At 38.0% G+C, this 21,910-nt stretch overlaps 1 protein-coding gene across 2 annotated transcripts in view; it reads left to right on the top strand.

The window, feature by feature from the left end:
• Positions 1-21,910, top strand: part of dock1 (dedicator of cytokinesis 1) — a 206,297-nt gene that overhangs the window by 135,594 nt on the left and 48,793 nt on the right. For both annotated transcript variants that reach the window (XM_080873751.1, XM_080873752.1), the window contains exons 28-29: positions 5,803-5,904; positions 7,680-7,774. In XM_080873751.1, coding sequence (XP_080729877.1) covers positions 5,803-5,904; positions 7,680-7,774 — 197 coding nt within the window. The remainder of the gene's footprint in view (positions 1-5,802; positions 5,905-7,679; positions 7,775-21,910) is intronic.

Genomic DNA, 21,910 nt, shown 5'->3' on the forward strand with positions numbered 1-21,910 from the left:
CTGAATTGTGTAGCGGTGGCCAAGTACATTGTATGTGTCAGCTCTGCCTGCGTTTGACAGACCAGTGTGAAAAGTGCTGTTGTCTTTGGTCCTTTGTTCTTTTTCGATTCCATTTACGTATATTTAGTTTCAAGAACATGAATAATATATGTTTGTGATGAAGGAATCCATGACCTATAATCATAATATGAGTATAATAACAGAAACTTTTAATTGGACATTTTAAATATAGTTGACGCAAAGCTAATTTCTGGATTTCTCTATCTTTTTGCATTCCTTCTAACCTGTTTTTCTCTTGTCAGGCACTACTGATGCCAGTCATCTTTTAATTTGAATTCTCCTCACAAAATCACCTCATTGGAAATGTTTGAATCTCATCTGCAGCAACTCTTAATGCTTTCTCTGAGCGAGGAGGCAAATTGGGGAGAATTTAAACTGGAATCTTTTTTGTGTGTCGTTGGGTGCGTTGCACTTTCCTTACAACCTCCGTGACTTAGCAGCCCAAATCACTTCTGCTTGCACAGGTGTTGTTCTTATAAGATTAAATAGCATGGTGCCCATGCGAGGTTTCCTTTGTGCTGTTGTAATTTCCATCATAATGAGCCAGTAAAATCATATTGCATCAAGCTTGAATCTAATGGAGAGGAGGAGGGAGTAATTTGGATCCCTGTTGGTCATCAACCCCTCGTTCTCATCTTTTTTTTCCCTCTGCTATTGTGTCAGTTTTTCCTCGTTCAGAGACTCGTTGAGGCTCTTGGTACGACTCTATATACCGCTGTGCCATTTCCCCACTGGCTTAATTAAAGGCTTAAAACAATGCTCTGTTAATAGGGCAGCCCTTCAGAGCAAACATCAATTTTTGCTCCTCTGCTGTCAGGCGCTAAAGTGAGATGAATTATCAGGGAGATGCAAGCTAGAGAGCCGCATATGATGGATCAGGCACTGCCCTCTAATCACCGCTTTTTCATTTCCTCTAAGAATCTGTTTCATTTGCCCATAAGACAGATATGGAGGCAGGGTTTGGGAAATCTCCAGCTCCTAGACTCAGTGATAGATATCACCTGTAAACTTTTTGTTGACTGTTGTTCAGGCTGAGAAATTGTTTCAGTAGATAAATGAATTGAGATTGACGGCTCAGTTGGCGGCCATTAAATGACTGTTTCCATAAGCGTCATGAACAATTTGGTCTTGTCCTTCTGCTGCTTCATCATCTCCTGCAGTAGCTCAGTGAAGAGGCTAAAAGTTATGGTTCCTTTCAGTTTGAGGCCATGAGATTAATATTTCCTTTTATAGATTTAAAAAAAAAAAAAATGCCTTGCTAGCATGCACAATGTTATATTGGAGAGATTGATCAGTAATGACGGTGCTCTATTATCAGCACCCAGCTCACTTAATGAGCTATCATTATGTTAATTTTCATAAGAAAGATGGTTAACTTATAATTGGGTAGTATTTTAATTGGATGGGCTGCTTGTCTTTTAGATACTTTTGAGATATGTCGTCCTTTTGATCCGAGCGCTCTGTGATACCATTTGCGTTCTGGCTTTGGTTGTCTATAATTTGTTCCTGATCATTTGACTGTAACGCAAACTATCCATCTCATTACTGTTTAAAAAATCAACAGCCAGAAAAAAAATGTTATTTAGATATAATACAAAGTGCAGATCACTATAAATTCTTTCATCTGTTATCTTAGCTTCAAACAGGCTTTGGATTGTGAGATTTGTTTTGCAAAAACCAGCTGATGTACAAACCTTTGACATTAACTTGTGTTGTGTTATGAATTTACTTTTGCTCTACTGTTACTTCTTATACTTTTACATTCTCTTCACCAGAAATAGCAAATGCCAAACTGTTGTTTTTACATTTTTCATCCTGGTAATAGTTTTTTTTTTTTTCTGGCCTACACTGCTTCAAAGAGCTTTCAGCATAATTCGTGATTTCAAATCCTTTTGATTTCAATTTTCATTAATATACAGAGTGTCATTTTACCCAGAATATTTATCATAAAATAACTCCTTTTTATAAAGTGTTTAGTTCAAATAATTTCAGCCTTCGAGTTTGAATACAAACCCCACAAAACATGCCGGACGTGTCACATAATTAAAGTGACCCTGTAACTAAAATGCAAAAAGATATATTTCATCATTTCTAAACCTTTCAGTTTCTTTTCTCTTAGTCTTGTTATTTTTTTGTGGTTATTGTTCTTCGTTTCGTTAGGCAAGCAGCCCAGTAAAATGCATTTTCTATCACTTCCTCCTCTGCAACTGGTCTGTTTGGTGCTCCTCAGTGTGTCACATACCTTCTCCCCTCTATAACAAAATCAGAAAAGATCGACCCACTTCTTACCAGTGAGGGACACTTTTTTTCTCTTTTCTTTTCTGAACCTTTCTTCTCTAACGCTGCTTTATTCGACTTACTTCCATTCTTTTTCTCCCCCTATATGAAATAAAAGAGTTGTCATGGTAACATTACTGGATTCATCCCAGTGATAAAAGTGAAGAGTTTGGTTGGTTGGCCTCTAGAGACCTCCTGGTTCCCTCCAAACACACATCTCCATTGCTCGCATTACGCCTTAACAGCTGGTGTGACTCATGTTTCTGCCTCGCATCTAGATCTTAATTGCTGCACAGAGAGCCGTCTGTATTTCTTTTGCTGGGAGGGCCTCTCCCTGTGTACCACGGCAATTTGGAAATATGGTTGCAAGATTCCTCACCTGTATTTAATTTTCCATCAGGATTGCTGAAGGCTCTTTATCTTGGAGATTCATTCACAGTTGAACATAAGAAAAAGAACAAATGTGGGATATCCTCCAGCTCATCCAACCATTTGAGTCTGTATGGGCTAGGGTGTTGCTGGAGCATGCATCAGTGACTGCTGGCTGCTTTGAAGCTCCTGTGACATTTATTAGCAAACTCTAATAAACAGTGTTGGGTTTGTTAGTCAAAAAAACATTCAAGTCATCATTTTTTGGAGTAATACATTACTTCTTTGGAAGTAAAAACACTACTTTTTAGATTACTTTTGTTTTTCTCCACAGCATCATTCAATATCTGTTGCCAGGTAATTACCAGTTAATTTATGCATGTAGAGGAGGCTGACGTGTTTTGTTTTTTTTAAATGACTGCTTCTTTGTAATTTGAACTGCACCAGCATTTTATAAGGATTTTGTCATCAATAAATGATTGGGTGGTCTCCCATAGCTATAGATAGCTCATGTAACCTTTGCACTACAACAGCACTTAAATAATTATTTGCGCTACATATACATATATTTATATTTTATATTGCATGTTTTCCCCATATTTTGTTCCCTTTCATATATTTATATGGAGTAGTTAGTCTTTTTATACTCAAGGAAAAAATTCACTTCAATTTAATAAAGTCCAACCTTTTTCCACTGCAGCTAGCAACACTACCCTTATATTGTTCTGCAGCTTCAGTGAGCATTGTGTAGTAACACATGAAGCAGCCTTTCACCTTGCTCCAGGTTCTGTTTAAGGTGGTGCTGCAGCTGACAGCAGGTCTCCAACAAGAACAAGTGCAACTGCAATACATATGAAGTACTTATGTAAGCATTAGGTAGTGTGTTTTTTTTTTTGTTTGTTTTTTTTTGCACACTGTCCTTTTAATTTTGTCCCATATATCTTAACCTTTTGGTCACTGAATTTTCAAACAGTAGTGCATTACAGATGCATATAATGTGTAATTCCAATAAAATGTATTTTTGTAATGGGTTGTGCTTTTGTCAATACCCCACATCTCCACCACTTTCCATAACCCAGACAAATACAACAGACACAAATGAACAAAACCACAACTTCCTTTCTGGAGGTAAAAAAGGCCATTATCATCTATAACTCAGTATGTGGGAATACCCATCCATGTATCTACTCCCGAATACGATTGAGCAACAGAAACATTTTTTCCTCAGTTAGTAGCATACAAAGATAGAGACGGGCAAGAGAACCACTTCTTAGGCACTTCATACACTTTGTAGACTTTGTATGTACACTTGTCTCTTTGGTACTTTCTAATCAGTCTTAGTCTGAATGTGCTCGTCAGTGCTGAAGAACTGAGACTAACTGAAACTTACATGCCCTCACAGATGAAGGAGTCTGGTCCTCTGTGTGTCAGAGAAATATTTCCATTTTAATATAACATGGTTTCTGTGAAGCGTTACAGAGAGGAGAAGTGAAACCGTCAACAGCATTGCATAGCATTAAGGGAAGGCGAAGTAAACATGATGTTTGCATTTGAGGATTATTTTGGTGCCTTTGCATTATTATCTTAATGTTGTTAGCTATTATAAGCATGATAAATGTAAATGCAGTACAATATATTATATGGATATTAAGGCAAAAAATAACCATAAAATCCAAGTAAAGAGGGGGGAAAAAAATCAGAATTGGTAAGACAGGTCAGGTGAGGTAAGAACAGGAGTTTGTGTGTGTGCGAGCATCCCTTCTGCTCAGCTGTGTTTTGTGCTTTGGTAGGTCAGGCCTAATTAAAGCTCAAGGAGAAGTTTTCTAGCAAAGCCTTGTGAGGATTAACTACCATGAAGCAGCAATGTTATATCAGTTGCTTTAGAGCTGCTCAACCATTCCTCGCTTCACTGAGGTAGTCAAATTAAAATCCCAATCAGGAGTTTGTTCACGTGATGATAGATTATGGAGACATGGTGATTTCACTGCTGGTTAAGGTCTTTCTGTGTCTCGTGCAGCTTGCTTTACTGCCAGTTAGATAAGTGTCAAACAGGAAGACCTTACTCTTGGCCTTATTTTGAATTGTTCTTGAAATATGTTTCGTGCAAGATTTTGCCTTTAAATAAAGATATGCACGAAAAGGGTGCACTATAAGTCGTCTCATTTAGCCAGCATTCTACTTATTTTTGCAGACTTTAGAGATAAAGAGTCACTCTTCCTGCTTGTGTATCTTAATGCTTATCAGACCTTATATTCATTAAGCTGGGTGTGCTTTCATGCTTTCTTTTCAGAGTAATTTTAATTACCTTCTCTTTTCATTTTTGATTAGCTGGTTGAGGTAAAACTGTGGGAACAGTAAATCATTACAGTATGCTTTTATTCTTCAAAAGTATTTAAGCAAATTCTGTAACTTTTTCTTTAGATTTCCTTTTAATTAGCCCCAAATCTTTTGTTAGATAACAACAAACATCTTCTCTTAGTGTCTTACTGGTTTTCTTTTGTTCTTGTATTGGTCTCTTGGTAGCTGATTATTCTTATCCTTTGTACAAATCTCTTGAGTAATCCATCTTTTTATGTGAATTTCTTGTGCAGTCTGTCAGCTGTAAACAGTACGAACTCTAGCCGTTCATAACCATGCCTTTCCAGTCGTCTTCCACTTGTTTTTTTTTCAGTGTGTATCTGGCTTTGTCTATTCACATCAAAGGAATGACACTTGACTGGCAGCAGCAACCTCTTTTCACCTAGTCTTGCACACATTGCCATCCACTTATCTCTTCTCTGCAGCACATATACACTGTACTAACCAGAGGCAGGATAATGCTCTGCAAATGAATGACGGCACTTTGGGGACCTCATGGGTATTATAATCAGTGGAGACAAAGAGCTGACGAGTGGAGGGCAGCAGGTTAATGAGATCACCCATGAGGTGAGGGTGCCTACCTTTTTAAACCTGGGAGGCCAAGCCTGCTTCAGTACTCTGATCCAATCCAGTCAAGTCAGGTGGTCAGTGGCCAAAAAATCAAAGACAGACTCTTTCTGTCCGATCCTTCAATTTAAACTTGATTGTGTATTGAATGCACTACTTTCTCTTCTCCAGGGAAGCTTCGTGGCCAGCATGACTGGCGTACTGAGGCAGATGGACGACTATCATTATGCTCATCTGATCAGCACCTTTGGCAAGATAAGGAGTGATGTAGTGGTAAGTACACTCTGTCAGTGTTTCTGTGTCTGCTGGATCTTCAGGCCACATTGTCGTTTTATAACTTAAAATACTTGCCTGTGCTTCAGAATGATTTTGCTCTGTCTTATCTAGAAATCAAAAGTCAGATTAGAGCTTTTATAGAGGAAAAAATACAATTTCTTTTGCAATAAAGTATGAAATTGAATTTTTCTTAGTCCTTGCACTTGGGCCGATACATGTATTGCACTTCCTCTTGGTGATAGTAGCTCCTGAGGGAAAATGATCACTTGTTGCAACCAACAAGCTGTGGAGGAGGGATAAATCTCGCAGAGGTTATGGGTTTCAGCTCAGAATAATTCTGCCCTCAAAGCAGCCTTTCTCTCCTATCTCCTGCCAGATTAGCATTCAGTTACTCCACTCTGTTTGCTTTTGCTCTTTGGAGATTTTTTCATCGTATGAACACGAATCTGAGTCAGGCGAAGCTTTATAAAACGCACACTGACAGATACGTTGGCATTGCTTGTAATTTGAAAAATCACTTTTTTTGTACTCGTGTGACTGAGTTGGCATGCACTGACATCCCATTCTCTCTTAAAAGCACTATTTATTTTAATTGCATGTTTTGCTTTTTGTTTTTTTATTGAGGCTTAAATGTAATATTTTCAGTGGATTTTAGAAGAAAATCCAGTTTGGGACTCCTTATCCAGTTCCCATAGCAGGGTAAGGAATCACTGTAATGAACGTGAATCTTTCTGCAGGTTTGTGGTACCTGAAGATGGTTCGGCTATGGGTCACTTATAGATCCTGATGCTGGCTGTAGCCCAGATGAGGATATCTTTTTGTTGTGTGGCGTCACTGAACATAACAATTGTAATCACAATTAATTTGGTAAGACTCATAAAAAGGGACATCGGCACCAGATGGCAATAGTAAACATGCACAGCTGTGTAGCGCTGGTTATTCCTTCCGGAGAAGAAAGCTGTAACCTGAAACAAAAAAAAGAATTTGCTGATGGTGCAAGTTAATAAGCTTATCAATATCACTGGCCCACCAATAAAGCACAGTGAAGCTAAACGTAATTACAGCCGTGTATTCCATTACATCAATGGGTTTATTTGATGTATTTTCAAGGCTTGTACAACTATTTCAGCCCATGTTCTTTCTGCTGCAACCCTGGTGATGTTAAACTGTCATGCAAACAATAATTTTTAAAAAAACAAAGAAACTATATAAAGCAGTAGTAGGAATTGCTTTTAAATTGATATTAACAGGCAGTACATAAAATAAGCAACAAATGAAGTTACGTAAACCCTAGAGACGGATGTGTGTGGAAGAAGATGAGCAGTTTGTGAAATACTTAAGCCTGTCTACACGCCTAAATGCATTGAGTTTCTCCCATGTGATTGGCTTATATTTGGTGAATCCAATAATCTTAGTGGTGAGTGCGTGATGCCTTTTAATTGTGACTTTGTAACCCTTAAAACATGTAAAGTTAGGGAGTGCAGACAGAGTAGATATGACTAATGCTATGTTTTAAATGGTAATGGTCATTGTAGGTGTTACCCAGATATCTGATGAATATTAGTTGTGTAATATTAACAAAATACTGGATTATTAGTTTTGTGTGCTACCTGCAAAAGAGAAATACACGAGTCACCTTGACCTTTAAAACGAATCTAAAACCCGTTTCTGCCTGAAAGCCACGGACGACAAACCGTTCATTTCAGATTACTCTTATCTTGGAAGTAGGAAGAATAGCAGTTCTCATTTTGAAAACTTTCTCTCTTTCACAGGATTTCCTAATGGAAACATTTATCATGTTCAAAGATCTCATTGGAAAAAATGTCTACCCCTCTGACTGGATCATAATGAACATGATGCAAAATAAGTAAGTACGACACTGCTGGAAATGCACACGCAAACACAAACCATAAACTATACTGCTTTCAACTCGCTTCACTACGGTTGCTAAGGAACAGCAGTCGGAAGCGGGTATGAATATATTCAAATGTTTTTCTCTTCATGCAAATATCGGCACAAGGCCTCAGCAGTGTAGCAATCAGATGAGCAGTCAGCGCAGCCGCAAACAATCACATGAATTATAGATGCTCTGGTATACGCTGCTAATCTCCAAACTTAGTCTCAGAATCTCTCTGCTTTTTTTGTGCTGTTCTGCAGCAGGCTTCTGGGTTATTGATGCAAACCTTTTTTAAATGCAATTTTAAAAATTTAAAGCAAAGTTAGATGCTTTGCAGTTTAGTCAGTAGTGGGGTTTTTCTGTAGCTTTCAGTTAAGTTTAGAGTTCTTTGTATATTTTGGGGGATTTCTTAGTGATTTTTTTAAACAAGGAAAGTCAGCATAGCCAACAGTTAGGTTTTTCTTTTTTAATTTATATAAAATATTCACTTTTAAAAAAACACGACATCAGAATGAGTTGCTGAGCTCTATTATACAGTGATACCAAAACAGCTGCCAGATGAAATGCTTGAATCTTTTTTCTTTTTTTTTTTTGACAAAGAAAATTCTCCCTTCTCCACCATCATTCATGTATTATCATGATCGCTGGTTAAATTCTACATTCAAATTCCCCATGGACAGATTACTCTGCTAAATTTAGCATTATAATACTGTCTGAGTCCCAACTGACAGGGGAAACAAAAAGACAAGAAACAAAAGGCGTAGTTAGAGAGATGATAGCCAATGCAGATGTGCCAAAATCTGCCGTTCTCCTCGGATGGCTTCTTGATGCTGGCTTGAAACGTAAGCTGATCCCTGTAGAGCCCCTTGGTGAAATCCTCACAGCAAAAATCAGCATGTTTACAGCCTGGTGCCTAAAGTGGGTTTGGACTCACTTTTTTCCACCAGGATAATGTTTTTGTAATTCATCTGCTAACTAGCTACCTGTTCTAGCTTCAGAAAACAACCTTTAAAATCTTACACACCACATGCACAAAACGGGCCACCTACACAATGCATGGAGCTTCCCTCTGCTTTTGTGCTGATATCAGTGGTAGAGGACGTTTTGGAGCTCTGTAGGACTTAGCAACCCACCTCTGTCATTTTATGTAATCTGAGGGACCAAAGATCAAGATCATCCAATACTGATTTTCAGTCTTGTCCCTTGTGTACAGAGATTTTTCCAGGTTTCCTGGAATCATTTTATTATTAGTTTTATTTGTGGATGTTGAGATACTTCATGTCAGTGGTACATCATTAAACATGAAACTGAAATTATTGCAAAATTTGTAGATGTAGTTTTTTGCAGATTGGTGAACCTCTGCCCATCTTCACTTCTGTTAAAATCTTCTTCTCCAAGATCTGCTTTTTATACCCAGTCATCTCCCTGACCTCTTGCCAATTAACCTAATTAGCTGAAAAATCTTCCTCCATCTGTTTCTTTTACTTTTCCAGCCTTTTGGTGGCCCCATCCCAATGTTTTTGAGATGTGTTGGTGTCATTAAACTCCAAATGAGCTCATATTTTTCATGAAATAGTAAAATGCCTCACTTTAAACATTCAACATGTTTTCTATCTTAAGTGATCATTGCATTCTGTTTATATTAACATATATTAACATTTTACACAGCATCCCAACTGTTTTAAGAATTGCGAAAGTTTGTACTTTCTTCCACAATGCCATCAAAAATACCAGTTTTTAAAAGCATTTAAGGTAATATGCATCTCACACAAACAGAATTGTATAGCAATGCTTCGAGCTTAATCCTTTTGGGCACCTTGAAAGTGGCCATTTATGGCAGGTGCAGAGCTCATAGCAGCAACCTCTAGTTTACTGTGAGCAGTTTTCACCCCCTGCCCAATCTTTCTAAAACCATTCCAACATCATTGCCAGCGAGGACATTTGACTAGAGATTGCATTGCTTTTCAATTTAGATTCTTGTGCTTTCATTAGTCCGTCGGATTGCTGCAAGCCAGATTCCTTTAGGAATTCAGAACAGACATTGTCTGCCACCTGAGTCACATTGCTGAAGTCTTTGGCATAGCTTCATGAGCGTGTTCCCGCAGATGTGAAAATCACATCTGTTCTGCTTTAACCTGAGCAAAAATACCAGGGAATAACTCAGTGCTGGACCCTACTGAGCCACACGCAAAGCACACCAGCAGTCGACGCCATGGTGTGTTGGTCTCACAAGCTTATTCACACACTCCATACCGATTGTGATCCTTTACTTTTCGGAACAGCTTTGGGGGTGTGAGGAGCTTCACTGAGCAATTGAATCTAAGATCACACTTTGTAGCACGCGTTTGAATCTTTGATTCACACTCAGTCTCCTGCCTCAGCAGAATCTTACCCAACAAGCTTTTGCCTGTTAGCAAATAGCTGGAAAGAGATTAATTCTGAATACTAGTTTATATATTCAGCCACTTGCTGGAGTTAAATTGCTGTTCAGCTCAATGAAAAATAAGCTTGTCAATGTCTGGCTGATCTCACAGTCTTTATACTCGAGTCTGTTTGAATACTGCAGGTGTTAGCTTTGCCGCAAATTAGAAAAACTCTTTTATTTGTCGCCATCCTCCAGAATGTGTTTGATCAATGTTTTTTTCCTGCTCCTCACACTGAGAACTCAAGGTGACATAAGAGAGCTGTAAATGTTTTACATTAACACTCTAACAGAAAAGGGAGTATTTGGTATACCTCATGTGCCCTTCCTTTTTTGTTTTCTTTTTCTGAGTACAGGATTAAAGACAGACTAAATTCATAACATCCTCCACAAACTTTGAATCATGTCTTTATCTCGATCTGTGTTCTGAAGTTACTTTGTGTTTTTTAACAAATAAACTTGCAGATTTCAGTCCTGGTGGATTAAAACTTTTGTTACTGGGGTTAATTATAGTTTAATAGTGCAGGTCAGACAGTTTAGGAAAACAAGCCACTATCATATTCATTCATAACTAGCCATTTTAAATCATTCTGCAAACTGTGATCTGAATTATGCTGCACACGGCATGAATCTGCCAACAATAGGGATACAACTGGTAGCTCACAGTTCTTCATCAGCTCACAGTGGCTAGTGGCTGCTGGGTCTTGTTCCATAAGCCCACTACCCCACAGTATCTAAAACGTATCCACATTTGAAAGATGCAGAAAATTACCATTCATTGTTTGGATGACACCTTTTGATGAACAAAAAGAGACCATCTATATTCACTGTAAGCAGAGGTAGTGGCTTATAGCACCAAGCCTTCGGAGCACTCATTTGATCCCTTTCTAGTTGTTTCCACCAACATTTACAACTTCATGTGACCTCAGTGACCATGGACTTACATTGACAGCTAAACCATAACCACCTGCTTTACAGGGGTTTCACACTTTGGCCCCGTGGACAGTAATGACCCATGGCTTTTTTTCCACACTGTGGCTCATTTGATGACTTGAATGAGTAATAGTGGGTCAGCAACTCTAAGGAAAAACTTCCAAGAGGACAAGAGGGGTAGGGGTTAAGTGGAATTTCTAAGAGAAGCCATTTTAAGCCAGAAGATCTCACAGAAAAACCTTTTTTTTTTTTAAGTTAAAAACCCAAGAATCATTGTCAGATTGGTTTTGTTAACACAACAATAATTTGACGTTGCCTTTTATTTATCAGTCGACATGAAACAACTTTCCAGTTCAGCAGAACTCATTTATTTTATGTCCTTATAGCTGTCTGTTGGTCTCCACCAACATCTCAACAAAGAAAGTCTTTCTCTTCAGCTTTATTCACTAGTTCATTTTTAACTCTGTCAGTCTGCTACTTTGGCAGGTTATGTGCAGTGGGTCTATTAGAACTTTTTGTCTGAAAAAGCTTCCTGCTGCTTCTGGGAATGATTAATGATAAAGGTGATATTAAAATATGCAGTGAATGTGTCATAACTTCAGAACAATTACCTTGTGATATTTGAGCTTTTTAGTCCTGAGGGCAACTGAAGATTATGGTGATATCTATCCATAGGTTTACCATGACTAAAATAAGGAATAAAGTGCTTTAATTTGCCATTCATATTAAAATAGACCTTTAAAAAAATTACTTTATTGCTGTTTTGTCAAGTGCTTGAAAATGTGTGCAAAACTCTCGAGCCACCCCTCATTTTTTGTTTTGTTTCTAAGGACCCTGACTTTCCTGTCATTAAGCAGTAGATCTCCTGGCTTTCTGAATGTCTTTTTCCAATTTTGTCTTTGGATGTTGGTGTGCAGTGTGTCCTTTAAAAAAGTAAAGGAAGATGGACAACTCGATGGCAAAAGTGGCAAAGCCGAAAAAACTATCTACAGCAGAAAATAAAGGAGGTCATACCAAACATTAACTTTTAAGTTCTTTATAAATAGAAAGAAATTAGGTGGCTCAAGACTTTTATACAATATATACCGCTGGTTCCTGAGCAGTTTGCACATGCCGCATTCAGCATGTGGCTCACCAGCACCAGCAGACAGCTCTTTCTTCTCCACACATCGTGATAGCACCACTAATGAGATGAGAATCACGTCCAGAACAATGTGCACTGGCAGTGTTTTTTTTTCAGCTGTAAGACACAGCACTTGAACAGCTGTGAATGTTGAAGCAACCAGAAGACTTGATTGAGAACAGATTGAGTAAAAATTGTTGATCAGCTGTAATTACTGCAAAAAAAACTCTCTAAACACTCTAAACTCTCTAATTACTGCAACAACAAAAACATATTTAACAAATTGGGTGATATATTTTTCAGAGCCATAGCTAAATCAATTGATATATTTATATATATATATTTATTTACATTTTTAAAGGGCATTGTATATAGATAAAACCAAACTGTCTTCTGTATTTTTGCAACACACAATTGAATATATGATATACCCTTCATGTCTCAGAGGGCTACTTCCATCATATTTTAATGCTGTGATTTGAATTAACATTAGATGGACTTCTCAAAAGTTAATTCCACAAAATAAGACCAACGATTTGTGGCGTTGTGTTAATTGTGACTAAGAATAGTACTTTGAGATGAATGGGTTTTTTGAGAAGCTTGCAAGGCAGATGAAAAGATGAAAGCCTCAACAAGTTAAAGAAGCAGCTCCTTAACTCTAACCTACTCCATCACACAGACTCATTAGGATCGGGTTTCTGGAGCTGGATGGTTGCCATTTGGAGTTGACTAATGACTAAAGACTAATCCTAGTCCTTGAGGGCAGGTCTATGGGAAGAAGGATGAAGGGCTTTAAAAAGACTGAAACTGATGTTGTTGTCGCCTTTGTCCCCATGTATAAATCAGCACTCACCAAATAAAATAACAGTTCTTGTGGTTTTGAGGGTGTCTGATTTGAAATCTTCTTGTTGTAAAGACAATTTTATTTAACGAATGCTATTTGAAAACCTCTGAATTGATTGTGGTCTAGTTGCAGAGAAATTTTAGGGTTCTTTTAAAACATCCCTTAGTCAGTTTCAGCAGTTGTTGAAATTTTTGTTAGCCTTGAAATAAGGATGCTGTTTCTGTCTTTAAAGACAAAGCTCACACCTGTCACACCTGGCACTGTCTTTATTTTTCCAATTGACTACACTGTGCAAAAGTCTTGAGCCATCCCTTGTTTCTTTACATTTTGCTTTCACAGAGCCAGACTTTCTTGAAAATGTTTAAGTGGTCTTGAGCACAGTAATCTCTTTATAATCTTCACTGTTTTGGTCATTTTAGTTAATAGTATGATGCAATTTCAAAGAAGATTTTTTACAAAGTAAAAGCAGTTGGTGAATAAATCTTCCAGTGTATGTCGTTACATAGATGTTTTATACCAGACCTTCCAAACACCCTGTCCACACTCTTTTTCACAGCATTAGTGTTGTCAGCTGAAAAGAAAGGTCTGACCTTTCCATAGCTTTCAAACCATGCCGCTTTGTTAAATCTGTGGAAGTTACGCAGTCACTCTCCGATGTTTGGTTTTTGTCTGCTTCCTCATTTGCAGTTTAGAATTAATGACATCTACAATCTGTTGCGGTGTCATTACATATGGTTTCATGATATAGCGTTGCCTGATGTACTGCATAATGTTATACTGCTCTATGCGTTAAAAACTGTAAGGTGATCTTACATCTTGATATACACTCAAGGATTTACTATTTACATGTCAGGCACACCACTCTCACACATCAGTGAGAGTACACTATTTGAAGTTTGTGTTGATGTCTGGCACTTTGTGTGTATCTGCTCGATGATCAGCCTTTGCCCAGGCCAGTTTTTGCCCATGGATTGCAGTATACCGGAGTGAAAGCCAGTTAGCCTTTGAATAGTGCCCCCTAAAGAGTGATAACACCCACTGTTATTTCTCTCATTCTGATTTTATCTAAGTCATTATCAAAACCCAGCAGGGCATCTTTTTGTGTAGGAAAACAGTCCATCAGCTACTATACTGGAGCCCTAAGTAGGAATACTTCTACTTAGGAAGGAAATGTACAAGAACTACAATGTGGAAATACTCCATTAGAAATCACAACTATTAATTTAGTTATTATTAATGCTGTCAGCCTTAATCTTGTTAAAATGAAGTTTACACCATAACCGCATTAACACGGCAAATCTCCATTAGCGAGTTATCGCAGATCGCCCCATGCGTGGGGCTACATGGCGTCAACGCGTTAGCGTTGTTAGCTCAGCTCGTTAGTGCAGTTAGCTCGTTAACACATTAGTGCAGTTAGCTCGTTAATGTGTTAGCACGGTTAGCTTGTTAACGCGTTAGCACGGTTAGCTCGTTAACGCGTTAGTGTGGTTAGCTCGTTAGCGCGGTTAGCTTGTTAGTGCAGTTAGCTCGTTAATGCGTTAGCGCGGTTAGCTCGTTAACGCGTTAGTGTTGTTAGCTCGTTAGCGCGGTTAGCTCGTTAACGCATTAGCGCCGCGGATCGCCACTCACGGGGCGATCCGCTATAACTCGCTAACGGAGATTTGCCGTGTTAATGTGGTTATGGCATAAACTTAATTTTAACGAGATTAATGCTGAAAGCACTAGTTATTATATTTGAAAATAATATAATAATAGTTCTGCTATATTGATCAAAAGGTATTCCCATCCTATTTAGAGTGCACATGGGCTTTAAATAGAAATTAAAGTTTGTACAGTGCATTCCTTTTTCACATCAGGTTTGTAGATGACTGGGACTTATTACTATTTACTTTTATTGTCAGACAAGAAAAATTACTTTTCCTCTGTTGTGTATAATGTAAGTATTGCTTAGTACTCTATGGCAGATGCTTCACTGGAGACATTGTGAATATGTTGCACCTCATCTATGTCTGTCCTCTCAGAACATAACTGACGTGTTTGTAGTACACCCGACGACTGCGCCTTTCGCACAATTACTTCTGTCTTTAGATCAACAATATGTCAAACTTAATAGCCTCATTTAATGATGTGTATTTATTTTGGCATTCAAATGAGCACTGTTGCACACTGCACTCAGCATCAATTAAAAGCGTACCCATAGCATGAATGCCCATCTGCTAACATGCCCAGGCCCCATGTCATCTTTAAAACACTGATACGCTTATGGAACATATATTTCAGATCAGTCAGTATTTTATACTGAGTGAAACATTGTGGCCTGAGAAGCATTTAAGGTTTCATCTAATTTTCTTTATCTATATAGGCATATCAGTAGTTTTTAAACCATAAAATAAGCCAAAATGTTGAAAAAGTTTGCTTTTTAAAATCCGTTATAATTGTTTCATGACTCATTTGAGAAATTTAACTGTGCCTCATTATCTCATCATTGCTCAACATGAACTTTGCCAACACTGCCTGACCCCAGTTCACAAAGTTTCTGTGCTCACCAGTGTCTGGAGTTCTGTTGAATCCTGCTTGTATTACCTCATTAGTAATCTTCTCACCTCCTTGCAAAATTTTCCCCCGGATGAAAGGCAGCGCATGCTGTCGTTGTTACATCTCAGGTCTCTGTGTTTATAGGCTGCTGCATGGTTGATTGCTACAACACTAACATCATACTGCCTGGTGCTGCAGAGTCAAAGGGACTGCAGCTTTTTATCACATTATTTGCATAACAGACAGGCCCTCACTGGCCTGCGAGTTCATCCAGACAGATCTTTAAACACTGAGTTTTTTATCTGATAGCACCATGAGGGCCATATTTCAGTTTGTCACACTAAACTAAAGCTGCTTTCACACATAAACTGCACCCCTGAACTTTTCTCAACAGTAACCTGGCAGCGCTGTATGTGAGAACACAAATATCTCCCTCCATCAGATCAAACATTTACTTAGTCTGTACTCTGTACCAGTTTCTTAATACTGTCCTTGTGACATATGTATGAATAGCACATGCACATGCTGTCAATTCAAAGCACAGTGCTTTTCATTCATAAATAAATGAATAAAATAAAGTTATAAGAGGCTTTTATTTTTTCCTGGAGGTCAGAGGATGATTTCAGTTCAGCTCACAGACACTGTGCTTTCTAATTTCTTTAAAGGAAAGGAACAGTTCCCCAGGCTTCAATAATGACATCTCTCAGGTCATGTGTCAGTTCTTCCTGTTTTTTAAGGACATGACTTTCAGATACTGTTTGACTAATGTAGATAGTATTTTAGGCCTGCCACTTCTTCTTTTGCCTTTCACTTGTCCAATTGCCTCACAATTTTTAAGGCAAGGCAAGGCAAGGCAAGGCAAGTTTATTTGTATAGCACAATTCAACAACAAGGTGATTCAAAGTGCTTTACAGAGACATTAGAAACAAGAACAAATAAAAAGCATGATTTAAAATTGATTAAAACAAGCAAATAAACTAACTAACTAACAAACAAACAAACAACAGTATATAAAATCAAAACAGATAAAATCAGAACAGTAGATAAAATCAGTAGTTAAATGTAAGTTTTGAAATTTAAGCTTAAAGTGTGGATTTGGTGCTTTATTCAAATGCAGCTGAGAACAGGTGAGTCTTCAACCTGGATTTAAATAAACTGAGTGTTTCAGCTGATCTGAGGCTTTCTGGGAGTTTGTTCCAGATATAAGGAGCATAAAAGCTGAATGCAGCTTCTCCGTGTCTGGTTCTGACTCTGGGAACTGATAAAAGACCGGATCCAGATGACCTGAGGGATCTGGATGGTTCATACTGGGTCAGGAGGTCATTGATGTATTTTGGTCCTAAACCATTCAGAGCTTTATAGGCCAGCATCAGAACTTTAAAGTCTATCCTCTGACGGACAGGCAGCCAGTGTAAGGACCTCAGAGCTGGACTGATGTGGTCCACTTTTTTGGTCTTAGTGAGGACTCGAGCAGCAGAGTTCTGAATGAGCTGTAGTTGTCTGACTGATTTTTTAGGTAGACCTGTAAAGATGCTGTTACAGTAATCAAGCCTACTAAAGATGAATGCATGGACTAGTTTTTCCAGGTCCTGTTGAGACATCAGATCTTTTATCCTTGATATATTCTTGAGGTGATAGTAAGCTGACTTTGTTATTGTCTTAATGTGTTTTTCTAAGTTTAGGTCTGCATCCATCACTACACCCAAATTTCTCGCCTGGTTTGTGGTTTTTAGATGTATAGATTGAAGTTCTCTGGTGACCTGTAATCGTTTTTCTTTGGTGCCAAAGACTATTACCTCAGTTTTGTTTTTGTTTAGCTGGAGAAAATTGTGGCACAACCAGTCATTGATTTCCTCAATGCATTTACCAAGAGCCTGTACAGGGCCTCGGTCTCCTGGTGACATTGTGATATATATTTGTGTGTCATCTGCATAGCTGTGATAGTTTATTTTGTTGTTGTTTATAATCTGTGCCAGTGGGAGCATGTAGATGTTAAACAGAAGGGGTCCCAAGATGGAACCTTGGGGAACTCCACATGTGATACTTGTCTGCTCAGATGTGAAGTTACCTATTGATACAAAAGGCTTAATAAGTAAACAACAAGCAAAACAAAAAAATCCTTCTCCACTCCTGAAGAAAGAAATGTCTAAAGATACAGCAGGTGGTTCATCTTTTGAGTCTGCTCGAATGATTCATAGGTCAATGTCAAGTGGATTCACAAAAATAAATAAAATTTAAAAATCCTTGTATTTAGACCACTTTAGAAATCCCAATAAAGAATGGCGTTTAAAATATAAAGAAATGAGGGCTGGGTCAAGGCTTTTAATTACTTCTGTAATATTTCTAATTCTCATTTGATTAGCTGTTGATTGTTAGAACTTGAAATTATGACAAATTTTATAACATTTTCAGGCGATTACAAGTCACTACTTCAGATTTGTGAATCCAGATTTTGAGTTTTATATTTGATGCATTGATTTTTTTTTTTTTACACCATTATCCTTGTAGTTTTAAGAGTTTCTTAGAGAAGTGGTTTAAACATTCAAATGGAGTGGCAAAGTTTTTCCCTCATTCTGAATGTAAGGTCTAACACATGATAGCGATACTTTGACTCACCCCAGTGATATTTCTGAGTCATTAAAGCTTTCCTAGGGTGAGCTGTTTGGTTTCTGACAGCCTATTGGAAAGGACATCAATTTTAACCAGAGTCAGCTGCACTTTGCATTAGAGGAGAAGTTGTCACACAGAAGAGAAAATTGGGTTAAAATATAATGACAGTTAAATAGATCTGATATTATATCAGGTATGTGAAATAAAGGTAATCTAATTTAATTAATTGGACAGATAATGAAGGTTTTTGACCTTGCATTATCTCAGAGCACAGGCAGATAGGCCGTCTATTCAGCAAACCTATGCAAATAGCTCATGATCATTATCGGCGATGCTCTTTGAACTCAATTACCAAGCATGATCTGCTGATAAATTCTCATTAGCACCTAAGCTAGGTGTCTGTGCTGCAGATCATCTGACAGAGCTCAAGTCATTGTATCACAGCTGCAGGAACTTACCTGATTGTTATTTTTTTAAAGGCAACAATGGCATAAAAAGCAAATCCTCTGTTTTGCTGAAATGTACAGCACATCCATCATTCAGCAGTAATGGGGGTATTTTTCTGACGCTGACAGTTTGATGGACCATATTTATTATAATGATACAGTATGTGTACTGTATCAAAATGACTGTGTAGGAGGTGCTGTGTTGCCCTTGCGCTGCCTAATTAAAAAGTTAGTGATGTTTTTGTCTTCCTAAGCAGAAGTTAAGGAGGTCTTGTGTTTTGTTTTTTTTTGTGTTTGTTTGTTTTTTGTTCTTTTGCCGATGATTAGAGGTACCCTGATTTTCCCTACTGAGCCTAACATGAAAAAAATGGGAAAAAAAGCAAAAGGACCAGCTGTTTTATAGGAATTACAAAGTTGTAGCAGTATTCCAAGAAAAGTATAAGTTCTTAGCCAAGTAAAGACACAAGTCACTGATTAGTAGTAGGGTATATGCAAATCACCATTGTTTGTATTGTATTTGTAATGAAGTTATAAAGGACTGGTTTGTCACTGTCTGTCTTCATTTTGTTTCTCTCTGTTGCTTAATGACTGACCATTACTGTTTTTTAAATCAGCCAAAGCTCTTCTACAAGAATTTGGCTTTTTTTCTTTTTTAGATTAGGAAAAAAAAGCTGTGGCACAACAGACCAACAGATGGTATAATTTACACTTAATGGTACTATGCAGACACTCATGATTCACACTCCGATTGCTGTGTCGGTACAAAGGATATTCCCTGAAATCAATATGGCAATTAATTATAGACTGTACAGAAATTACTCATTTTTATGAATAATAATTCTTCACTGACTAACTGAAATACAGACAGAGATGAGATTTTATTACTCTATCACATTTCCTTTTAAGGACCATTATCTTATTATAGTTAGATATTTCATATCTTTAATGTCACTATATATATATAAAATACACACACAGACACACACTTAATACTAAAGAAAATAGGCCTAAATTCCTTTAATCTTCTTTGAAATGGTCTTAGTCAGGAGTGTCTTAGTCAGAACCCACTGTGAGGGAGAGTATATTCTATTTTCATCCACCTCATTAGGTTTTTCACTTTAATTAATGGCAGGATGTGCTCACAGAGGAACTGTCCTGTCTGTTCGTTAAAGCCAATTATATGTCTGTGCAGAGGCAGACTGGTGGCTTCAAATAGGTTTTTAGATAGTGGAGTCTACAATATTGTGCGAACTTGTTTGTGGGAAGCAGTTCATGTTAGCATACGTTAGTACGATTTAATCACGTTTCAAGCCCAAGAAACTTCATATTCCCTGGATCATCATGCAGGTGTAGTGGAAACATGAAGGTAAGCTTTGATCAGAAAGGGAGATCAAAAAGGAGTGGTTGGGCACAGCTGCGTTTTTGCATGCCGAGCCATATTTTGCTGAAAACTATGAAGATCCCGGATATTCGTATTTTATTTTGTCGTTTGACCCAGCGTTTACAACTGTTTGCTACATCACTCATGTTTACAAAGCGGCAGATGTGGTGTTTAGGATATTTCATGCCCTGTACCTATTATAAACTCACCTTCATCAAAATTAAATGCAAACCACAGCCTGTGATTAGTAAATTTGCAATTACCATGTCTTGTTGTCCCACTAATATGTAGTTGGTGTAATGCAAATATAGGTCATGTAGGGCTGTAGTTGTGCCTGTAGGCATCCATTTAAACACTCCAGTCTGGCTTTTTCTTGAGTTTAATTGGAAAATGTGTCACTAATAACCCATGCAACTTTGAGTTGCATTAGTTATTGCTGCAAGCCTCTAAGAAATACATATGGAAAAGGGGAAAAAAAACATTTAAGTTGTGTTATTTTAACGGGGCAATCCATAAATGTTTAATAAGCGCTTGTTTTTTGTTTTTGTTTATACAGTAGTATTCTTCACTTAAATTAATAGCTTAAATGGGGGCTCCCCAGTAATCTACAAAATAATGTCATAAATTAGCCAAAAGCATTAAGCACTAAGTGTTTTCTTTGCCCACACATGCAATGGAAGAAAAGCCATTTTAGCGTTGGTCCAGTGTTAAGTGTATCAACTATATTGGCATGTTCACAGCTGCAGAAAATTGAGTGAGGTGTGCAGAGAGGGTGCATGTGCTCGTGCAGACAGGGTGGTAATAGGCTGTCTCAGTGCTTAGGAGATGGCGGGGGTGTTCTGAGAGGGCAGAGAGCCAAAGAAATGGACTTCTAATGGCATATCCAAAGGTGTTCAATGACAGTTAACCTTTCCAGCTAATGATTAAGGTCACTCGTAATGTGTATCACACATCAGCCCCAGATAGCATTTAGTCACCAATGGAGATAAATGTGGAACATGAATATTGTATAACTTTAAAATACCCCGGGTCGTAGAACATTGCTGTTTTAACAGTGATGGTTATTCCTGTTCAAGGTCAGCTGTTTGGGGCAGTGGGAAACCCCGGCCCGGTCTGTACAGCAATGAAATTTCGACCTTCCAGCCCAAAGATTCTTACTGCCACAGAACTGAATTTTAAAGTCAGAAGCAGCTAATGGATGTGGATTTGCTAATTCCCACAATGAGACCCAGTTCCAGTAAGGATTTAGCTTGGACAATGACAAAAGCAGAAGGCTCTCTCGGGGCTGCCTGTGGAGCAGATGTCTGCTTACCTGCCAGTGTCAGTTACACGAGCGTTACATCTTAATGCTGCTTTATTGTCTGCTCATGAAACCCTGATGCAATCCACTCAAGTGGCATAACAATCGTCCTTGCTTCACCTTGCCATTTTTATTCCAATCTGATATATCTTCATCCACTATTGCAGGCAATCAGCTGTTGCTGTTGTCTTATTGATTTGTAATTGTGCTCGCAATAGCTGAAGCAAGGACTAAGCTTGGAAAACCCTAAATGAAATGAGCCAGATTACTGAATTTGCTGTGTTAGACTGTTTTTTTTTCTTGCTTGCTAATTCTTAGAGATGGTACACACATTGTTGTGTAGCAGGTTCGACCAGGAAATTAAGTTAAATAGCGGAAGGACCTCTGACTCTGCGAGTAGCAGTCATAATTCCCCTCTAAAAGCTTCATGCCACTTAAGTTATTAACATTTAATTCTGCAGCATCACAGTGGATTAACCCATCAGACAGTGTTCTCATTAAGATCTACTCAT

The sequence above is a fragment of the Rhamphochromis sp. 'chilingali' genome (assembly GCF_963969265.1).
Source record: "Rhamphochromis sp. 'chilingali' genome assembly, chromosome: 22".
Taxonomy (NCBI): Eukaryota; Metazoa; Chordata; class Actinopteri; order Cichliformes; family Cichlidae; genus Rhamphochromis; species Rhamphochromis sp. 'chilingali'.